This window comes from Martes martes (genome assembly GCF_963455335.1).
Source record: "Martes martes genome assembly, chromosome: 6".
Classification (NCBI taxonomy): Eukaryota; Metazoa; Chordata; class Mammalia; order Carnivora; family Mustelidae; genus Martes; species Martes martes.
The window spans coordinates 98,015,049-98,038,373 of record NC_137893.1 but is presented as its reverse complement, the minus strand read 5'-3'; the positions used below and the strand labels follow the sequence as shown (position 1 = coordinate 98,038,373).

Here is a 23,325-nt window from a genome sequence, read left to right as displayed (position 1 = left end):
GTGCATAGTATGGGATTACCCTGTCCAAAGACAGGTCTGGCATTCGCTTCTGGAAGTTGATCTCTAAGCCCTTGGACTGTCCTGCCCGATGGGAACTCCCTTTTGCCTCGAGGCTTTGAGTCAGCTGGATAATAACCTACGATTTAGGGCGAGGGCTTTGAGCTGCACCAACAAAACAGCGTAGGGTAGGGTCTTTGGGTCATGTAGTGTCAGCTCCTCTCTGGAGGGGCTGGAGTCCAATCAGCTAGATGGGCCATCAGTTACGCCCACGCAATGGAGTACCCCCCAGAAGTCCGGACTCAAGGCTCTGGTGAGCTTCCCTGGTTGACAGTACCCCCGTTGTCACACATGGTTGCCATGATGTCAGTGCTGTCCACAACTCCATGGAGACAGCACATCTGGAAGCTCCACATGTGGAACTCTCCTGGATTCTTCCCTGGGCATCTCTCCCCTTGGCCGATTTTTATCTGTGTCCTCCCCCTGTAGGAAACCATAGCTGTGAGTAGAACAGCTTTCAGTGTGTTCTGTGAGTTCTAGTGGACTGTGGAACCTCAGGCTGGTGTTTGGGCACCCTTCAACTTGGAGCTGGTGTTAGGAGTGAGGGTGGCCTTTTGGACTGCTGCTTCTAACCTCTTTAAGGAAGAGAAACACTTTATACTTATGTGTTGATTAATTTATGCATAGGAACCAGACATTGACTTGATAACACCCAGGGGTCTGTATAATGGAGTTGTGTGGGATGGCAGCAATTTTGCACTATTTTATACTATGATTTTGGTGTAATTTTACGAGGGAGTGCCATTGCCTGGCAATACGTGGCCTCGAAGCCTTTTTGTAATCATTGGGTTGTACTTCTCTTAAACACCAGGGGGCCCTCAAGGCTGTCTCTGAGGAAACAACCAGAGAGGATTGTTGGTCTTTGCACCGAGAGAATTGGAGGCAATAAACACAGCAGGTCATGCTGTCACGTGAAGACGCATGCCCCTGTCTTTCCTGCCCACAGGTACATGACCTTAAATGGTGCTGGGCCCTTTCCATACTAAAAACAAGTCTCCCTCCTCCCCCATCTTGCCTCAGGTGGAATTCCCCCAGCCTTGTCCCCGTCCCTTTTTGGTCCAGACCCCTGCCCTTTAGTCTCAGCCCATGGCACCCACCCCCAGTTTCCTGAGCCACCAGCCTCCAGTCATAGAGTAAGTGGTCAGGTGCGAGAAATCGTTGATCCTTAAAAACAACAGTGTGCAAGAGGGCTCAGGGCTGAACCCAAGCAGAGGAACCAGGAGGCTCACCGACTAGAGTCCCAATAGGTAGATCAAGCGGTAAAAGTGTGGAACAGCACGTCAAGGGGCTGTGGTGTCTAAACAGAGGGGGAGGGGCAGCACTTAATGAATCTGAGACCCGCTACCAGCTGCTCAGAAAGTTTGCAGGACCACTTCCAAATAAGATACCTGATGGGGTGGAGGGTGGGGGTGGTGCCTGGGTCGCTCGGTGGGTTAAGCCTCTGCCTTTGGCTCAGGTCATGATCTCAGGGTCCTGGGATCGAGCCCCTCATTGGGCTCTCTGCTCAGCGGGGAGCCTGCTTCCCTCTCTCTCTGCCTGCCTCTCTGCCTACTTGTGATCTATGTCTGTCAAATAAATAAATAAAATCTTCAAAAAAAATAAAAAAGATACCTGATGGGTAGCGCAGGTATCTTACAACAGAGTCTTCCCGATTCCTCCTTCCGGCCCCTTGTAACATTTCTGTTACAGATGTCACATCCATCAGCTATCATCGTCTGTCACTACTGTTATTTTTAACACACGACATTGATTTGTTCATATACTGATGCTGCCTGTCTTCCCCAACTAGAATGTGAGCACCGTGGGAGCAGGAATTGGGGCTGTCACGCCCACCATTTTAAACCGGGGGCCTAAAATAGGGCCTGGCACAGAGTGGTCCTCAGTAAATATTGGTTCAGGAAGCCAGTGAAGTCCTTCTTCTTACTTGGGCAACTTGGTATGCTCTCAGATCCACAAATAACAGATGTAAAGTGAAACCGCAGAGGTGTGTACAAACTGGAGTGCTCCATTGGCTAATCCCTTGCGTGGGTGGGGCATTTAATGGGAAAGAGTTATAAACCCTCTCTTGATCTCCGGGAGGCACCCTGAGAGGAGAGCTGGGAAGAGAGAAGGTTAGTGGGGGATTTCTTACACACTCTTCTCGGCTGTGGCTAGATAGTTATATTCTGTGGCCGGTTTTGCAGCTTACAGTCAGCAATTGTTCTAGCTTCGTGGCTAATTTAATGCCTAATATTTTAAACTTGCTTATATCAAAAGGAACATATTTTTATGCAGAGTAGATGGGTACATGAAAATGAGATGGCAAATGTATATTTAGATAAGGCCTTTTAAAGACTTTCCTTGCCTGTGTATGACATTAAAATGCCACCAGACCCCCGTACCACATGTGAAATGGAATTTTTAAAATATGTAAGAGTCAAGTGGTGTTTTGGTTGATTGATGGAAATAACCCACTTAACCGAATTGAAGCTTTTGAGCCATTATATTTTTTTTTCTTCCTCAGGCAATCTCATATATTTTTTAAAGAATTTATTTATTTGAGAAAGAGAGAAAAAGAGCAGTGCAAAAGGGCAGAGGGAGAGGGAGAAGCAGGCTCTCCACTGAGCAGGGAGCCCGATGCAGGGCTTGATCTCGGGACCCTGGGATCATGACCTGAGCTGAAGGCAGACGCTTAACCGACCGAGCCACTCAGGCACCCCCAAATCTGATGTTTCTGTATGAGTTGAAGAGGACACAGGCAGTGCCTCAGAGAGAGGCCAAATCTCCTTCTCTAGGTGTCTGCATATGCTTGGAGGATATAATCCAAATACTGTGACGAGGAGGTCTTCCTCTGAGGTCCTGCATCCCTCGGGGTCTGTGCTAAGTTGAAAAGCAGAGGGGCCTCTAGTCAAGCCCTAAAACAATTTTCCTAGGACTTGTCCCAATCGTTAAACAGCGGTGGGGTAGGTGGTGGTCCACTGCGCTTATTCTCCCGGCAGCCTCAATCACCTGGGCAGGTGAACGTCTCTTTCGTGGCTCAGGTCTATTGTTCATTTCAGTTTATAAGGCTGGGTGTAGAAGTCGACCTCTCGTCAGTTTTGGAAATGTGACTCAATCCTTTAGACCCTAACGGAAAGGAAATATAGTTTCTGAAATTCAAATATTGGGCTTTTTGGAGAAATTACTTAGCATGCCAGCAACACTGGCCTAGAGCTACCGCCCTAATCGTCCTGTGACAGAAGTGACTCAAACCTCACCCCACCCAGAAATCTCCTTTGGCTATTTGTGTATTAAAAATGCCAGGTAAGGGGCGCCTGGGTGGCTCAGTTGGTTAAGCAACTGCCTTTGACTCAGGTCATGATCCCAGCGTCCTGGGATCAAGCCCCATTCAGGCTCCTTACTCAGCAGGGAGCCTGCTTCTCCCTCTCGCTCTGCCTGCCACTCCTCCAGCTTGTGCGCGCGCGCTCGCTCTCTCTCTCTCTCTCTCTCTCTCTCGCTGTCAAGTACTAAATAAAATTTTTTTAAAAATGCCAGGTAAGTGCTTGAGCTGGTTTTCGGAAGAGCTAGTTCTATGTAGGAGGCTTATCTTTTGATAACATGTCTGATTTTGCTAATAGGTCATGTTAGGAAAACAGAAATAATTCCAGGCCATTATAAATGGGCTGTGACTTGAAGGCTCTATTTAGCCATACTTTGAAACTCTACTGAAAGTCTCGATTATGCTGTTAATATTGCTATTTTCTGAACTTGAACATATTCTTTGTCTGAAACATTAAGTACTTAGGGCTAAATTGATGCTACATATCTCCAGTCTAGCAAGTTCAAGTTCTGTGGGGAATACAGGGCTATCTGGGAGAGGTGTGTTTTGGTGTTTTGTTTAGTTTTGTTGGTTTTTTTGTTTTGTTGTTGTTGTTGTTGTTGTTTTTTGGCTAAGTAACACATTCTGATCTGCTGGTTGTAATGAAGACAGCCCATTCTGATCCACTGGAGAAGCCAAAGTAAATGTTATAGCTATTTCTGTTAATAATAGATTTAGAATTGACATCTTATATTCTGGCCCAGAGCATCTGCTAAAACTAGAAGCCTCTTAAATGAACCCCTTAAAATGTTGGTCATCCAGAAAATTCAATAAAATCCTACCTTTTGCCTGACTGTTCAAATAGTTGATAAAAATGTGTGCCGTTTCACCCCAGTTTTCCAGAATGGCAGTAGAGTTTCGCCAAAAGCCAGCCAAAAGACTGGCTACTTTCCCAATGTGTTTGTTCTGCTGTTAGGCGCGTAGGGCAAAGAATGAAGACAAGGGAAGAGACATAAGATCAGAAAGACTGTTAAAACTGGAAGAAATGAAGGAGGTTACCAGATTCTGAACCCACTTCCATATTTATAGTTCAGGCACCTGACATTTCTTCCAGACCCGCTCCAGGATTGGAAAGCAGCTACACACCTGTTACTTGGTTCAACTTGGGGTTTGAAGAAGACCTCACTCACATCTCCTCAAAGGAGGTCAACAAAAATGATATAAGACGGGAAATTCACTCATAATCACCCCAGTTTCTTCTGCCCCTCTCCTTCTTAGCTACACACAACTCCAACACTTCACCATTTGCCCACCCTATTTTTCAGGCATCCTTTTCTGCAATTTATACCTGCACAACTGTCCCTGAGAAGAATGACCCATGGCCACACACCAAGGCCCTGATGCAATTTTGTTGGGTTTTCACTCCAGACCTGGCTTCTCAAACTTCATTTTAATATACAAGTCAGCTGTCCGGGGCTCTTGAGAAAAATGTAGGCTCTGATTCAGTCTCTCTGCCCCAGGGACTTAGAGTCTGCAATTCTAACTTCACCGTCAGCCTCCTGGTGAAGCCCATGCTGCTGGTCCGAAATCATAGTCCTAGAGAACGACCTCCCTTCCTTTCAGAAGCAAATTTCACTGCTTTTCTTCCTTCCTTCCTTCCTTTTTTCTTTCTTTCTTTCTTTCTTTCTTTCTTTCTTTCTCTCTTCTTTCTTCTTTCTTTCTTTCTTTCTTTTTTTAAAAAAGATTTTATTTATTTACCTGACAGACAGAGATCACAAGTAGGCAGTGAGACAGGTAGAGAGAAGGGGGAAAGCAGGCTCCCTGCTGAGCAGAGAGCCCAATGAGGGGCTCGATCCCAGGACCCTGAGATCATGACCTGAGCCGAAGGCAGAGGCTTAACCCACTGAGCCACCCAGGCGCCCCTCACTGCTTTTCTCTCACGTGAATATTGCTGCCATCTGGAGACATGGATGTGTGTGTGCATATGTTTGCATGCCTGTGTGTGTGTGTATCATTATTTGAGTCCTTACGGTGCTTAGCGGTTTGCACACATGATCTTATTTCCACCTTATAACGACCCACATGAATTAGGAACTATTAGTCTTATTGCACAAATGAGGAAACTGAGGCTCAGAGAGTTTAAGAAACTTGCCCAAGGGAGAAATGGAGCTCAAATTTCAGCTTAGGTCTTTGCTTTTATTGGTACCCAGGGCAAACTTAGATATGAGTTCTTCCACATTTTCTTTTCTTTCTTCTTTTTAAAAAAAAATGTTATTTATTTATTTGGGGGGGCAGAGGGAGAGAATCCTCAGGTAGACTCCACGCTGAGCATGGAGCCCAAACGGGGGGCCTGATCTCACGACCCTGAGATTATGACCTGAGGCAAAAGCAAGATTGGATTGCTTCACCGACTGAGCCACCCAGGCATCCCCACGTTTTCTAAAAGATTTTGGGCATGTTTTTTACCAAGGCCCACACTCTGACCATCCAAAGTGTGCGATGACATCGTTGCTGCCTTAGACACGGGCCTCCGAAGCTCTGGGTTGGGGGTGGGGGCGGGCATCCCAGGGCTCATCTCAGGTGAAGCTGCATTTGGGGGATGTTTGCAAGCCCCAAGAGATGGCTTTCAATTTCCAATGTGATAAGCCCTTTGCAGGAAGCCTAGCTGGTGAGCTAGGTTTAATTCAGGACATACCTTTTGGTCAATAATAGCTGCACAAAAAACAGACTTGTTTATGGTGAGCTCAACACCTTGGGTTCTGGATCTTTCAGCGGCTATGTTTGCAGAGTGTCTGCATTTTGGGTGAAATCCAGAAAACACTCTCCTTTGTTCCCTTTATTTCTCACGAAAGGAATGAATATTTTCATTGTGGTATGTGCTTTGTCCATTACTTTAGTCCTCAGTTCTCACAATAGCCCTCTGACGTCAGTAGTGCAACCACCACACCCATTCTAAGGATTAGGAGACTGAGGCTTACAGAGGTGGAAATAGGTTGTACAACATTAGTGAGGACTCATGACTCTATAAAGCCCAGAGCCCCCCTGCCTTTGAAAGATGGGGTTGGTAACACACACTTACCATTTCCATTTAAGGACTGGACATAGCTGGGTATCGTGCTTGGTAGAGGGGCTATGAATAAATGGGACCAGATCTACATCCGGGCCCTCAGCTTTCTCAGTGTTCATTCTTTCAGTGAACCCAGGGTGGCTGTTAATCCACGTTCTTGGTTATAGACACAAAAGAGCACAGCTTTCCCTTCTCACCCGGGGAAAACGTCCCTCCCAAAGGAACATACCAACTTCCACTCCTGGTAATGAGCCTCCCGTCTACCTGACGTTGCCAGCTCCCCGCTGTTTCATTCCAGCACCTCGAAGGGCTCATATCTCTTGAGTATTGCTCCTGCCATGCCAGCAAGAAGCTTGCCCTCTCTTGGTCATTTTCGAACTACATTTTGCCGCCTCTCATCTGAGAGATTTCACTGGGTCTCTGGAACAAATACAATGTCTAGAGCCTCCACGTTAGGACACTTGGTAGTCGTATTAGGTTAACTGTCTCTTGTGGGCAGTCTGGGGCTAGGATTTTAATCTCCGTAGGTTTCAAATGATTAAGAGAAGAGTCAGAAGAAAGACCATTTGGCCTGCATTTTAAGTGACCATTCATTGCCTAGAAACAACATTCTGGAGCCTACCAGATAAGACCTTTTCTGAATTCATGGTCTAAACCAAAGGATAATGTTCAGCTCTGGCTAACTGGGGGAGCAGGATAGAATTACTATAAAAAAGGTGTTTGCAGGTGTTCATATGTCCCACATTCTTCCACCGTAAGATTTATTTCAAACAGAATTTGGACTGTTGGACTGTTTGGACTGTTGGAACGACAGGAATTAACCTGAGACCAGCCCTGGCCAGATCCACAGCCTCATCCCCATCTCTCAGAGCAGGTGGAGAGGGGTCAGACTGGTTGGAGCTCTGTGTGCTAAGCAGAGAGTGGAGAGAAGGAGTTCCTCTACACGGGTGGTGATATTTAACTTCACCAGTATTGCTTTATTATTGTCTGAAGGCAGCAGGATGGACAAGACCTGGAAGGGGTTCTCAGAGGGAGGGTTTGAATCATTTGCCAATCACCCAGAGTTTGCTGCTGTTGGATGTTTGTAGTTGTTTGTCTGTGTGTTTGTCTTGCTTACATTTGCTCCTTAACCATCCTACTTGGGATGCTGGAGGTGACCAGAGAATTCAAGAGTTTTTTCAACAGGGAGAGGTTAACATGAAGCCACGATTTCTCTTCTCCCTCTCATCATATTTTCCCCACATTGATTTTGTTGTAAGGTTCATTCTAACATGTGTTAGCAGTGTGTTACTACACTCAAACGTATTTCTCTAATTGGGGAATTTGGGTGCCTTTTTAATCATTGTGTCTCCCAAGACAATAAAGTAGTGGGTCTTTAGGAAGCTCCTGTAACTTTCAACACCCAGTAGCTAAAGAGGCAACTTGAAAGGAAGGACTCCTGACAGCAACCCAACAGAAGCAGTGCCCAGAGCATGACAAGACCGCTGCAAGAAAGGAATTAGCGTGGCTCTGGTAGCACATACACTAAAACTGGAAAAACAGAGATGACCACAGCTCCAGGCAAAGATGATGCACATGTTTGTGACGTGTTCCATATTCAAAAAAAACAAAAACAAAAAACAAAAAACAAAGGAGGAAAGGAATTCAACTTTTCTAAGAGTTCAACTATAAATGCAGCATATAAGAAAACAGGGTGGTTGTGGGTAGCATTGCTTCAAGATACTTTTAAGATTTTGTGAACCCGAGTGCCTTTGCTGTCATGATTGTGGGTATTTTACAGTCAAAGTTTTCATTATCAAAAGAGCTACCAAGCTGATTTTTTTTAAAAAATTTTTTAAAGATTTTATTTATTTGACAGAGAGATCACAAGTAGGCAGAAAGGCAGGCAGGAGGCAGGGGGGGAAGCAGGCTCCCTGCCTAGCAGAGAGCCCCCTGTAGGGCTCGATCCCAGGACCCTGAGATCATGACCTGAGCCAAAGGCAGAGGCTTAAACCACTGAGCCACCCAGGTGCCCTGCTGATTTTTTTAAAAAAGATTTTATTTATTTATTTGACAGAGACACAGCAAGAGAGGGAACACAAGCAGGGGGAGTGGAAGAGGGAGAAGTAGGCTTCCTGCTGATTAGGGAGCACAATGTGGGACTCGATCCCACGACCCCGGGGATCATGACCTGAGCCGAAGGCAGACGCTTAACAACTCAGCCACCCAGGTGCCCCTACCAAGCTGATTTCTAACTTTTTTGGTGAATTTTGTTAGCACAGGCAGCATCCTTAAGCGGAATCCCAGCCAGGACAGGATGCTTGACAGTTTGGTGCTTAGTAGGCAAAGGACCACAGTGAGTGCTGCATTAGAGAGCTAAGGTCAGTCTCTCCAAGAGCCATGTGTCATCCCAAGGGTGCACCCTCCCAGCCACACCACCCCATGTGCCACCACCTGTGCCAGAAGCTCGGCTTTCTTGCCATTTCCTTGAAGCATGCCTTGTTGCCTATGGGGCCAGAGTGGCAAATGTGAGAAAGGGAGACCCAGTAGTCCTCTAAGTTGGTATAGAGCTTTTGGTATTCTCAAAGCATGTTCAGTAATCCTGTGAGACAGGCAGGGGTCACTAACATCGTAACCACCTTGCCACAGCTAGGTGGAAAGTGTAGATCAGGCATGCTCCCATTAGCCCTATCCTCTTCTTTAAAAGGTTGTGGGTCGCCTAGTGCCATCCTTCCCAGTTGCAGATGAGGACATGCAGGCAGACAGAGGTACTGAACTGGGCCTAAGTCTGCCTGGCTCCCTGGTGCCTGGGTCGACTAGAATCCTGGTCCTGACTAGGCCTGCCTTTGTCTATGTCTCCCCCAACACTCAGAAAAGTCTTGCGACAGAAACAAAAGCATGCCCAACTCCCACGGAACATTTCAGTCCTAACCAGCCCAGCTCACTGACACTGTTAGTTAAGATTTTCTTTTTGCAAGGTCATTCACAAAACCATCATAATAACTCCTGGATCCTACCTCAAAACCCCAGAGACTCTCAAACCTATGGAATACCTTGATACCTTGGTATGTATTGTTTGTGCTTTCTTTTTTCTTAAATTGTGAGATAGAGCATACATACAGGAGAGTGTATTTTATGTACAGTTTAAAGACTAGTTATAAAGACTGATTGTCAATTTTGTTTAAGAAACAGAATATTAATAGCACTCCAGACTCCTCACCTATGCCCCTCCCAAATCGCAACCCTCATTTTCCTCACCAGAGGTAACAACCATCCTGCTTCTGTGATCATTTTTCTCTTGCTTTTCTTATTTTTCTTGTTTTGCCCTTCAGAAAACCCCAAGCCCAGAGTCATGGCAACCAAACCCAAGCTCTTCTACTTCCGTGGCAGGGGCAGGATGGAGTCAATCCGCTGGCTGTTGGCTGCAGCTGGAGTGGAGGTTGGTTCCTCACTGGGAAAAGAAAGGGTAATTTGGGTGGACTGGAGCGGTCCTCTTCCCCCTTCAAAATTTAGGATGGTGCCATCAAGATAGATCCACTCTTTCCCTTTCCACCTACCTTTCTTTGTAAGAGGTGAGAGAGGGATCACAGTCTTCTGTTTAAGCAAGGATGGGAGAGTAGAAGCCTAGGGAGATGTTCTGGAAGCTTGATAGAGGCCCAAGAGGTCGTGGTGATTCATAAGACAGAGGAGAGAGAGGAGTCTTTACTGGAACCAACTGATTTCCTGTGGTTCTTCTGGCTCTGGCCTGACACCTCAGTCTTTCTCTACCCATGGCTGCCAACTGGAACCTTAGGCCCAGATGCAGCCTGGTCTCTTCTTGAGCCCTTCTCAGAAAGGTCTGCCCCACTGGGATCTTTCCTTAATTCTGAATTCCTTAACCATTGACTTTTCCATAGATTTTCACAAATTCTTTGGAATTGTTTGGTTTCAGACAGGTGTGAACCTCTTTCTCCCCATTTGAATGCCACTCTTTAAGACAAGGACCCATACATGAACTTCTTTGCTTTGTTCACCTTATCCTACCCCCATCTAAAAGTTTAGGGGACCAAAAAAATCACTCTTTCCCACAGGAGTTTTAGGGATTCCATCAATAAGTAATGACAACCCACCTGGGTAATAATCTTGAGACCCCTTTTCATTGAATGTATGAACACGAAAGAGAAATTTAATTTGACCTGAGGGGGAGAATGACACACAAGAGAGAAAAGAAAAGAAAGCGAGGAATGGAAAAAGGGCAAGCATTGAGGGAAGTTGATGAAAAAGACAATAATTTGGAGAGAAAAAAGATCTAAGGTGAAGAAAGGGGAAAATATGAATGGGACTGAGGAGATCCTATAAGTAGGCAAAGTCCCAAAAGGGGTGCCAGTCCCATGCCCATATAAAGTAATCTACACACACACAGGTGGAATTTTGTGTGGAAATTGACAATTTTGTGGTTCCTTTTAAAATTTTCATTCTGAAAGTCATTGGGTACTTTATACTGTGAACATCCCCCCCGCCCCTCCCCCCTCCTCCCCAGGACATTAAAGTTATAACAAAGTTTCTATCCTTTATCTAGTTTGAAGAAGAATTTATTGAAACAACAGAACAATATGAGAAGTTGCTGAAAGGTGAGCCTAGACTTAGTCAATGTTTTCTTACTGGAAAAATAAGTATTTGTTTCTGGAAATATTCATTTCAATACAGAACACAGAACTCTGGAGTGACAACAATAGCACTGAACGAGTGCTCACTGTGTCCCTGTCACAGGGCTAAATTTATCATCTGCATTGTGTCGTTAGCTGTCATAAAAGCTTATGAAGTAGACTCTGATCTGGACCTCAATTAGAGATGGTAGCATGGGTTTGATTCAGCTAATTTGTTCAATACTCCCCACCCCACCAAAGAATGCTTTAAGAATTCTTAAGTAATGATCCAGTGGATTGGAAGGGAGAGAGCAAAAGGGAAGGGGAATTTGAGCTAAGATATTCTCTAGTTCTCATGGCTCACATCCGTTCTTTCTTAATGTTCAACAGATTATCAGACACCATCTTATCAGGTCACAATAGTAGAACTAAGATTATCGAAAAAACCGAAATGTGATTAAATTTGGAAGAAGTCCTCCTTCTTCCTTACAATCCCTAGAAAAGTTTCTCAAACCAAGAGAAAAGACTTGGGACGCCTGGGTGGCTCAGTTGGTTAAGCGGCTGCCTTCAGCTCAGGTCATGATCCCAGCGTCCTGGGATCGAGTCCCACATCGGGCTCCTTGCTTGGCAGGGAGCCTGCTTCTCCCTCTGCCTCTGGCTACCACTCTGTCTGCATGTGCTCGCTCTCTCTCTCTCTCTCTAACAAATAAATAAATTTAAAAAAAAATTTAAAAAAAAAAAAAGAGAAAAGACTAATACTTTCATAGTGCTTCTTTTTTTAAAAAAATTTTTATTTTTTTATAAACATATAATGTATTATTAGCCCCAGGGGTACAGGTCTGTGAATCGCCAGGTTTACACACTTCGCAGCACTCACCATAGCACATACCCTCCCAATGTCTTTCATAGTGCTTCTTAACTGTCTAACAGCTACAACATTACATTCCTTACCTAAGGAAACATGGATGTCCTCACCATTGCTGATAAACACTCATGAAATTGACACATATTGTTTTTTTTGGAGAAACATTCAACTAGTAATCAGCAGACCTGCCATTTACAAAGTGTATGACTTTGCAGAAGACCTTTAACTTCTCTGCATCTTATCTCCTTACCATAAAATAAAGGTAATCTCTGTGGTCACAGATACTGTACACCAGTAGATCTTGCTAAATGGGGAGGGCTGGCCAGGCCCTTACCCAATTCTTGCCCAGGAACTTTATTGTCCGGACTGTCCCTGAAGTTCCCTATTCTCTTTGTTTCTGCCCTATTCCACCCCAAATGAGGCCAGTCCCTGGTATGTAGTAGGGATTAAGTACATATGTATTGAATAAGTAAATGAAATGCATCTCCAGAAATTCCTCCATGATGATTCTGGCAAGAACTCTTCTCTAATAGCCTATGAAATCTTCCATCCTTCCCTGAGTCTGTGATGCTACTCGGGTGCTTGAGACAGTCTCCTGGGCATTATTATTAGTGAAGAGGAGACAGAGAGGGACTGTTGGCTGAAACTCATGTGGCCCACTTCTGTTGTGAGTTTGAGCAAGTCGTGTTTGCCCCCTTGGCCTATGAGTGCCATAGTCTATTATATGAGTGAGCTAAATGGTCTCAAAGATCCTTTCCAATACTCTTGATACGAGAGTTTTTAAAAAGCTTCTGAAGAAGATCATCAGTTCTTAGAAGCATGGGTCATATCTAGTGGACCTCTGCCTCACTAACAAGCTGTAGCACAGAGCCCAGTTTAGATGCTCATTCAATGTTGGACAAATGTAGAACTGCCTTTAGGAAATGGAAATTTCACAATCTCTGCATTATTAATAGTACTAATATTTCCAAAGCATGGTCACAGGCGTGATTTTATTCTTGCTCAAGGAAACTCTACAATGGGCATATCAGAAAATAGGCTCAGGGAAGACAGAGACTTGCCTGAAGTCATCAACTAGAGAGAGACACTGGCTCTCTGGAAAGTTCCAGGGGTGGTTTCCTCTCCACCATCCTCTACTGGTTCTCATTAAGTCAAGTGGCAACAGTATTGGAAGTTGGGGAAATTAATTCTGGCCTTTGCCAATGCACTAATGAATTCTGGATACAAAGTTCCTTATTCTCAGCAACATACAGGTGGCAAAGGAAATTTAAAGGCCATTTATTTCTTCAAGACCCTATGAAAAGAGCACTATTTATAGTGCATCTTTAAATGCATTACTTACATAGGCAGTCACTCAAAGAAGAAAATTTAACTTCACTGAACACTAATTATTGACAGTATTGTTTTATTTATCTCATTTCATCCTTTCAAAAATCCTGCTAAATAGATATGATTGCCATTTTAGAGCAAAGGAAACTAAAGCTCAGATAGGTCATTCACTTAAAGTCACATGGCTGGGGAGGGCTAAAGCTGGCATTTGGACCTGATCTGCCTGGGTTCTTGCTGTTGCATCCGTCCTGCTGCCCCATAGGCCTGGAGTAATACCTGCTGTGCTTTCCAAGGAATTCAGGCTCCCATCCTCCACTCCTGAATCAGAATATCTGGGGAGTGGGGTGAGTATTTTTAACCCACCACGGTGAGATGATTCTCACACACCCAGAAACACTTACACTGTAACAGTCATAGTAAATGTACAGCATCTTAAACAATCATGATTAACCAACACACAAAAATGCATGAAACTGTGAAGCAAATCTCAGATTTTCCATAAAGCAAATGGTAGGCATTTCCTCAACAACTGGGGTCTTTAGCTCACCACTTTGGATGAAAACCAAATCATTCACCAAAATTAAAGAGACCCTCCTGCAGGCTTACCAGAACCAAGGAAGGAGAGTTTCCTAACCTCGCTTTGCTAAATCCACAGATGGACGCCTGCTTTTCGGCCAAGTGCCTATGGTTGAAATTGATGGAATGGTGCTCACACAGACCAGAGCCATCCTCAGCTACCTTGCCGCCAAGTACGACTTGTATGGAAAAGACCTGAAGGAGACAGTCAGGTAGCGTAGCAATCACAGCTGTACTTGATTTTTTTTTTAAAGATTTTATTTATTTATTTGACAGAGAGAGATCACAAGTAGGCAGAGAGGCAGGCAGAGAGAGAGGGGGAAGCAGGCTCCTCGCCGAGCAGAGAGCCCAATGCGGGGCTCGATCCCAGGACCCCAAGATCATGACCTGAGCCGAAGGCAAAGGCTTAACCTACTGAGCCACCCAGGTGCCCCTGTACTTGATTCTTATCTAAGCTCTGTAGTCCTACACCGGCTAAGACCCAGCTACGGTGTTGCCTTTCAGCCTAGACTTGAGGGAGAAGGCAAGGGAAACAACAGGGAGATGCTCTTGCCATACCCAAATGTCTTGTGCATAACTGAGTAAGTACTCCAGCGTTTCCCTTTTACTACTCATGGTGGTGTGCATTCAACATTCTCATATTCTCTCCCCACTCCCAACAAAATACGTTCCCATAAAATGATCTGGTAAACTCTTCAGCATGAAGGTGGAAATGACTGACGGGGCAAACAAACATTGAGCATTGTATCAGTGGTCTATTACTACAAATAATGCTATATAGCATATCACCTTGAAACTCAGTGACTTAAATCAGCATGCATTTATTACTGTATCTTGTGGGTGTTGGCATATCTGGGCCAGGCTTGACTCTTCTTGGCTGGACTCAGTCGTGTGATCTGTGGTCAACCAGTAGTCAGCCAGGAGGCTCTGGTTTGGGGTGCTGAGTATCAACATATGGCAAGTGGGCCATACGTCTCTCATCCTCCCACACCAAGCTTGTTCTTGCGGCAGCTAGGGAAGGTTCTAGGAGAGAGACTGAAAGCACACAAGGCCTCTTAAGTTCAGAACTGCTCAATTTCACCTCATTCCATTAGTCAAAGCAAATCATGAATGAGATCATCCCAGAAGACAGTCATCCTAACTTGCAATCCCCCAAATATATGGCAAGAGCAGCAATTTCAAACAGGGTGTTAAAAGAATCCTTTTATAACACTGTAAACAAGTACTAACGTACAAAAGCAATCTATTTCTCATCGTTTTGATGCATGTGTTTTTTTTTTTACAATTAAAGTGACCAGCTAGGTAGTAATCTAACCTGTAAGAAAAATGATTTGTAATTCAGATAGGACAATAAAGTAAATTATGCTTTTTATATATGTTATAAAGCAAAGGACAAAGATGACCATTGAACCAAATGTGTTAGCATGTGGGAGGGATACACAGACACACAACCCTTAATGTTTACGCACTGGTTGTAGAGATAACTTGCTCAGCATAACTCCGCCAATAGGCCAATAATCCAAGGTAATGTATCTACCATTCTTGGTTATTGTTGTTGTTGTTGTTTTTAACCTTTTCTGTGTTTGTCAGTGAAAGGAAAATTTTAGAGAAATGAAATCCAGGTGTCTGTCCGACCTGACTAGGAAAGCAAACTTTTCTTTCTCAATTGCCAGGTCAGGGGAAGACCTGCTAAATTATGTATTTTCCCTAAAGAAGTGAAAACGTTCTGGTACTAATAGTCTCGGCCTTCTGGTAAACTTCATCCGGTTGGGTTTTTAAAACCATAATAACGTATTTATCTATTTACGGCAGATTTCAGCTTGGAGGCACTTAATTTTTCCCACACATCCCTTCATGCAGTAAACATTTCCAGAGACCCTCGTATCCTCGGGTCCCTTGGAGGGGATTCCTGAGCACGGAATCTTAAGGGGTGCGACAAGTCATTTGCCCCTTAGCCATTTCCGCCATCGCAAAGGCGAAGTAGCAAACCCCCATCCTCAAAAGGTTCCCAGGGCGAACGCCAGTCACGCGCTGTTTTGTCAGGATCAACATGTACACGGATGGCACCCTGGACCTCATGCTAATGATCGCGGTGGCTGCGTTCAAACCCCCCGCGGAAAAAGAGGAGAGTCTTGCTTTAGTCGTGAAGAGAGCGAAAACTCGTTACTTTCCGGTCTTCGAGAAGGTAGGGATCAGGGACCCGGTTTGTGTCCGAGCGAGGACCCAGCCCAGCGGGGAGAGACGCCTCGGTACTCTCGCGAGAGACGCCTCGGTACTCTCGCGAGAGACGCCTCGGTACTCTCGCGAGAGACTGGCTTCCAATCGGCGGCGGCTGCGCGCGCAGAACATGCCGGTAGTGGGGGGGGGGCGCGAGGGGAGGGCGGGGAACGGGGGGCGGGGCTGACATCCTTGAGCGGCTTCCGGTATCCCACCGCCGCATTGCAGAGAGGGACGAGAACTGAGAGTTGGATTTGGGGCACAGCAAGTTCCCACTGCCGCTTTCCGGCGTGTAGGGATGCAGGGCTTATTTCCTGTTGCTGAGAAGATAGTTCAGCAGTGAATAAGTGAAAGGACAAGCTATGATGGTGCTTTACTGCACTCGGACCAAAACTTTAATAAAGGGTTGCAAAACAAAAGGACGTAATTATGTGGAACCTCTGACAAGACAGAATGGGAATAAATCAAATGCAATGAAAGGACACAGCATTTCTGTTCCGATTTTTAAAAATAAGCCATCAGCAGCCTAGGGCATCACCACCTTAAATTCACCGTGTCAGCTGTTTCTTTACCTTTAATACTGGAGGCTGATCATGCCTCAAGCAAAAGACAAGATCTTTTAAATTTACAACTTTCCCGAAGTCATTTTGGAGTGAATACTAATTACGAATGTTCTCGAAATACATCTGGTAAGGTTCCAAACTTAAAGGACAGCATGGGACATGGTAAAGAAAACTTGTTAGCAGAGGGCTCCATCAATAAAGGCTTGCCAGACTGAAGAATTCTGTGGAATTTCTCCTCAGTCTTAGTCTTGGGAAAGAATGATTTACTACTGATTAGTCTATAATGAAGAGTTTTGCTGGTGCTTCACAGTCCTGGACGATCCAGTTCCTTTTTATTCAGGAGCAATGTACAGTGTTGTTGAAACGCCTTCCCTTTGAAAAATTAGTATCATTCTTTGAGTTGAAATGTTAAATGGGCTTTCTGATACTATTTTCTACTGTGGTGTAGCAGCCTGATTCTAACTAATCATGACTTTTGTGTCTCCCTATACTGGTGGGTATAGTTTTACTTAATCCTCTTGTAGGCTTATAAGAGAGAGCTCTCTTCATGCCCTTCACTACCCCAAATGTCTTGATAATCACTGACAGATTCCCAACAAGACTGTGCCAATATACAGCAATGTTTATGCGTGTTTAAGAGTTGCTTTCATCTGATCTTTTCCGAGCAGACTTGGAGATTATAAAGAAAAAGATTCTTTAGTAAATTTGATCTGTACAGAAGATTCCCTGCTTTTTAAGTGCGTAGCCAGGCAAAATAGTCTTTACTTTTATTTGATATTCTTTGTTATTTCTCTTTCCTTAGATTTTGAAAGACCATGGAGAGGATTTTCTCGTTGGCAACAAATTCAGTTGGGCAGACATACAACTGTTAGAAGCGATTTTAATGGTGGAAGAACTTGATGCTTCTGTACTTTCTGAATTCCCTCTGCTAAAGGTAGGGTATTCACTTGCACACGAAGCCCAGGAAATAGTGAATAGAAACGAAGGCTAAAATGAAATGCATCTCCAAAAAAAAAAAAAAGAAAGAAAGAAAGAAAAGAAAAGAAAAGAAATGCAGCTCCAGGTCAATATCAAAAGAAGACTTGTTAAAAATCATTATTTTATTCATCTTGGCAATTTTCTCCTGCTCGCCCTACAGGATCATTAGGAAATAAACCCTTATGATGGGAGAGAGATAGGTTATGTTGGCTTCTAGCATAAACATTGAGTGCTTTCTTTCTTTCTTTCTTTTTTTTTTTTAGTGCCTTAAACATTTTTTCCTGATGAAGCAAGGCTGACAAGTCTTCCTTCGTTGTTTCCCTCCCCAGTACCCACCGGACAACTCTGCCTCCCTTTAGTACCCCAGATGTTGAGGACACCCCTCCATGCCCCTCCATTGTTCAGAGCTTCTGCCTGGGTGTCACTGCCTGTCTCTGCTGTGTCGCCCATCTATAGACCTTCCTCTCTCAATCCTGCCACTGCCAGACCTGAGCCAGCCTCTGTTCCAGTTCCTTAGGAACCTTTTATCTAAGAGATGACCATAGGTTTTTTGGTTTAAGAATAGTATCTTTTTTTCTTACTACCAAAGAAATGGAATTTCAGGTCTTTACACTAGACATTTATATGAAACAAAAAAAGACGGGACCTAACTAGCCAAATTCTACTACTGGATTAGACTCTCTGCTCTCTTATTTTACATTTTTTCCCCAAAATAAGATCATACTAAATATTGTTTTGTGGCCCGCTTTTAACATTTAAAAAAATTATCATGAATAATATGACGTGTCAGCAAATATTCTTCTACAATATCATTTTATTTTATTTTCATGAGACAATAATAGAGTCCCATCTTTTTGAATAATCAGAACTATATAAAAAGGGCATAAATTAAGAAAACTCATTCCCACCACTACCCTCTCACCTTCCTGCCCCATAATCATTTTTATTAGTTTCCTGTGTACCTTCCCAGTGTTCCTATTTATGCAGATACAAGCAAATATGAATATCTATTTTTCTCTCACCCCCACCCCTAGCTCTCTCTTACACAAAGTAGCAAATATATTTTGTTCTGCCCTGGGCTTTTTTTTTTTTCTTTCTTTCTTTCTTTAAAGTAAACCATGCATTCTAGAGTTCTTTTTCTGTCAATACATGGACCTTCCTCTTTCTTTTTATATACAGTATCATTTTAAATTACCAGCTTATATACCTTGTGGGGACTTACCATAGTTTATATGATCAGTTTTCTTTTCTTAGAAAGATAGGCTATTTTCAATTTTTCACTCTGCTAACATTTTTAAAAAAGATTTTGTTTATTTATCTGACACAGATTGAGAGAGAGGGAACATAAGCAGGGGGAGTTGGAGAGGGAGAAGTAGACTTCCCACTTAGCAGGGAGCCCAATGCAGGGCTTGATCCCAGAACCCTGGGATCATAACCTGAGCCGAAGGCAGACGCTTATGACTGTGCCACCCAAGCACCCCACTCTGATAACATTCTTAACACGATTTCTTTGCTCACCTTCATAATAAATTCCTAGAACAGGAATCAATAGGTCAAAGAATATTAATTTTTTAAAGTTTTTAATTTGTGCCATCTACTTGTGACAGTGAGTTTTTAAGAAGATAATTTATTTTATTTATTTATTTACTTATATTTATTTGAGAGAGAGTGAGAGAGAGCATGACAGGGGAGAAAGTCAGAGGGAGAAGCAGACGCCCCATGGAGCAGGGAGCCTGATGCGGAACTTGATCCCAGGACTCTGGGATCATGACCTGAGCCGAAGGCAGTCGCTTAACCAACTGAACCACCCAGGCGCCCTTAAGAAGATAATTTAATTCACACTAAACACACTAGCCATTGTATTACCTTTCCCGGGAACACCCGGCAACCAGGTGTTGAGGGATTAAGTCAGATTCAACCTACTGGGCTTCGTAAGCTGACAGTCTAGACACCCTCCTCCCGTGACAAAGTTCTGTGTAAGGTTATGACTGCTATTAAGGCTCTGACTTTACTGGTTCTCATCTCAGGCATTTAAAACAAGAATCAGTAACATCCCTACGATTAAGAAGTTCCTGCAGCCTGGGAGTCAGAGGAAGCCACCCCCAGATAGCCACTACGTGGAAGTGGTCAGAAGCGTCCTGCACTTCTAATGGCAGCAGGTCTTACCCTGGTCAACAGCGACGATCCGTCCGGTCACAGCATCAGTACGGGCTGCCCAGTGAAGCGAATTGTAGATTCTAGGAGTAAAGTGTCTGAAGAGAACAAAACCATACAGCCATGAAAGAGCAAACACCAATTAAATGCAATACAAAACCATTCTGATGTGTGACTTTTTTTTTTAATTGTAAAATGTTATAAAATTATTTTTATTATTAATGTAAACGAAGGGCTTGGAAAAGTTGAACTTTCTTTTAAGGTATCTCTTAGGTAAAGTCTCTTTTAAGAAGTCTCTTCTCTCCCGTGCCTGGGTGGCTCAGTTGGTTGACCATCTGACCCTTGGTTTTTGGTCACATCCTAATCTCAGAGTTGTGAGGCCCTCCCTCCTCCCCCATGGGGCTCCGCACAGGCTTGTACGCTCGCTCTCTCTCAAATGGGTAAATCTTTTTAAAAATTTTCAAAAATAAAAATTAAAATTGAAAAAAAAGTCTCTTCTCTCTTAAGAAGCTGAAAAGAATATAGGCTTCTAGACCAGAAAAATGTGGTATTTAGGAGGAGTTTATCGAATTTATTGACTAGCATTCTTTTTTTTTTTAATTTTTAAAAAGATATTTATTTATTTGAGAGAGAGAGACAGCAAGAGAGGGAACACAAGCAGAGGGAGTGGTAGAGGAAGAAGCAGGCTTCCCGCTGAGCAGGGAGCCCGATGCGGGGCTTGATCCCAGGACCCTGGGACCATGACCCAAGCCAGAGGCAGCCGCTTAACGACTGAGCCACCCAGGTGCCCCTTGACTAGCATTCTTAACTATTTCTGGATATTTCAACTGTCTAAAATCATAACAGTTTAATATTTCTATTATGTGGTACTTTTTTTCTTAAAAGATATTTATTTATTTATTTGACAGAGATCACAAATAGTCAGAGAGGCAGGCAGAGAGAGAGAGGGGGAAGCAGGCTTCCTGTGGAGCAGAGAGCCCGATGTGGGGCTCGACCCCAGCACCCGGGGATCATGACCTGAGCCCAAGGCAGAGGCTTTAACTCACTGAGCCACCCAGGTGCCCCTAATGTGGTACTTTTGAATATTAAGTTATATATAATTATATTTGATATAATTGTATATTATATATTGTATGTCATATATATTTTGGACAATGCTTGAAGCCTAGTTATACATTTGATAAATGTTGACACATATTAATTTTCTTTCCTCTTCTTTGGGGATTTTTGTTTCCTTGACATGCTATTTCTCATTTATTTATTTATTTATTTATTTTTCTCATTTATTTATTTTTGAAATATAATTAACATAGTGTTATATTAGTTTCAGGTGTAGGATATAATGATTCAGCAATTCTGAATATTACTCAATGCTCATCATGCTAAGGGTACCCAAGCCCCTTTATCTATTTTGCCCATCCCCCACCTACCTCCCCTCTGGCAACCACCAATTTGTTCTCTGTATTTAAGAGTCTGGGGTTTTTGTTTGTTTCTCTTTTTTTCTTTGTTCATTTATTTCATTTCTTAAACTCTGGATATGAGTGAAATCATAACATTTGTCTTTCTCTGACGGACTTATTTCACTTAACATTATACTCTCTAGCTCCACCCTTGTTGCAAATGGCAACATTGCATTCTTTTTTATGGCTGAGTAATATTCCAGTGTGTATATATATCACACCTTCTTTATCCATTCATTTATTGATGGACACTTGGGTTGTTTCCACATCTTAGCTATTATAACTAATGCTGTGATAAACATAGGGGTGCATATATCTTTTGGATTAGTGTCTTCACTTTCTTTGGGTAAGTACCCAGTAGTGGAATAACTGGACTATAGGGTAGTTCTGTTTTTAACATTCTGAGGAACCTTCACACTGTTTCCCACAGTAGTTACACCAGTGTGCATTCCCACCAGCAGTGCACCAGGGTTCCTTTCTCTCCACATCCTCAACTTGTTATTTCTTGCCTTTTTGATTCTGGGCATTCTGCCAGGTGTAAGGTGATATCTTATTATGGTTCTGATTTGCATTTTTCTGATGATTAACAATACTGAGCATCTTTTTAATGTGTCTGTTGTCCGTTTATATTTCTTCTTTAGAAAAATGTCTATTCAGGTCCTCTGGCCATTTATTAATCAGATTATTGGGTTTTTGGTATTGGCTTATATAAATTATATGTTTAGGATATTAACCCCTTACCAGATATATCATTTGCAGATGTCTTTGGCCATTCAACAGGTTGCCTTTTTGTTTCGTTGATGGTTTCCTTTACCATACAGAAGCTTTTGATTTTGGTGTAATCACAGTAGTTTAGTTTTGCTTTTGTTTTTTCTTGCCCTAGGAGATATATCTAGAAAAATGTTTCTATGGCTGGTATCAAAGACATTACTGTCTGAGCTCCCTTCTTTTTTTTTAAATTAACATATAATGTAATTATATTTGCTTCAGGGGTACAGGTCTGTGAATCATCAGTCTTACACAATTCACAACACTGTCCCCACGGGGGCTCCAACCGCCCCCCCACGTCCCCCCCCCTCCCCCACTGCTTAGCCTCTGAACTGATGTCCCTCAGTGGAGCAGACTTCTAAAAGTTCCAATTTTGTGCTCCACTGCTCTACCACTTGCTGGGAACCGGCCCCACCCCTGTGGTCTCTCTTCCAGTATATCGCCTTGGATTCACTTCGCACGTCCTTCCAGAAAGTGGTTGCTTTTCTCTTCCTAGAGTTATTGCTCTTCTTCTCCGATCTCCTGTTGAGTTTGTGGGTGTTCACAATGGTTTGATATCTAGCCAAATTCCTAGGACCCTAAGATATTTAGGTCCCCTACTCCTTTGCCATCTTGCTCCTCCCTTGATGGGTGACATTTTTGTAAGCTTGTCAGTTGTGGACAATGGTTACAACTTTGATGAAATTAGTGTTCTGTGTAAATAAATAGGAGGTTGATGTGTTTAGGGCAAGGCACAGTCTACTCAAGGCACTGTCCTTACCATCTGTACCAAGATCAGGACCACTGTTGGAAAAACAGAGACTTGGGGCCCAGGATCTCCTCCAATACCCACAATGACGCTGTGTACTTGCAATAGAAAAAAAGTGACAAATGACAAATCTGAAGTAAGATGATGGCCGATGCTGGGAAATCCTGTGAGAAGGGATGGGGAAAGAGAGAATGTCCATGGAACATCCTTCTGAGACTGTAAAAAAAAAAAATGTGGACAATTAGACAACCTTATTCCACCCAACAGAGCCACCTGAGACTGGGTTTTGCTTTGCTGAAACAAGTAACGCTGAGATTAAGATTTAACCGATATTTATACGAATTGACCCAAAGATTCCTTCTCCTTTAAGGGTCACAATGGTGTTCCACATTGGTAATTCGGAACTCAGCCCCACATCAGGGCCCTGTGTGATGAGGGATGGAACAGCTGTGCAGGGTGATGTCCCGGGCGAAACTGTGGTTTCCAGTGGGGAGTCTGTGGTGTGGAGCAGGGCTCCTGCCAATGCTTTGATATACATGACTCCACCAGCTCTCCACTGCTGCTGGGCCATCCTGCCCAGGCCACACACTAGACCAGGTTCTGAGTGCGTATGCATGTACATGTCCTTACTGGTGAGATGACCTCATGGCTCACCAGACTTC

At 43.6% G+C, this 23,325-nt stretch overlaps 1 protein-coding gene across 4 annotated transcripts; it reads left to right on the top strand.

The window, feature by feature from the left end:
- The first annotated feature begins 868 nt into the window (after window positions 1-868).
- LOC308344507 (glutathione S-transferase A4-like) lies at window positions 869-19,849 on the top strand. 4 transcript variants are annotated; one of them, XM_080806075.1, is made up of 7 exons: window positions 869-1,003; window positions 9,713-9,819; window positions 10,939-10,990; window positions 13,855-13,987; window positions 15,819-15,960; window positions 17,358-17,489; window positions 19,561-19,849. In XM_080806075.1, the coding sequence occupies exons 1-7, from the start codon at window positions 979-981 to the stop codon at window positions 19,681-19,683; spliced, it is 714 nt and encodes a 237-aa protein (XP_080662201.1). In that variant the 5' UTR covers window positions 869-978; the 3' UTR covers window positions 19,684-19,849. The 4 variants fall into 4 exon arrangements, with proteins under 4 accessions (XP_080662201.1, XP_080662204.1, XP_080662202.1 ...); XM_080806078.1 differs by lacking the exon at window positions 869-1,003 and adding an exon at window positions 2,125-2,168 and having other exon boundaries at window positions 9,771-9,819; XM_080806076.1 differs by lacking the exon at window positions 869-1,003 and adding an exon at window positions 2,131-2,168.
- The last annotated feature ends 3,476 nt before the right edge of the window (window positions 19,850-23,325 follow it).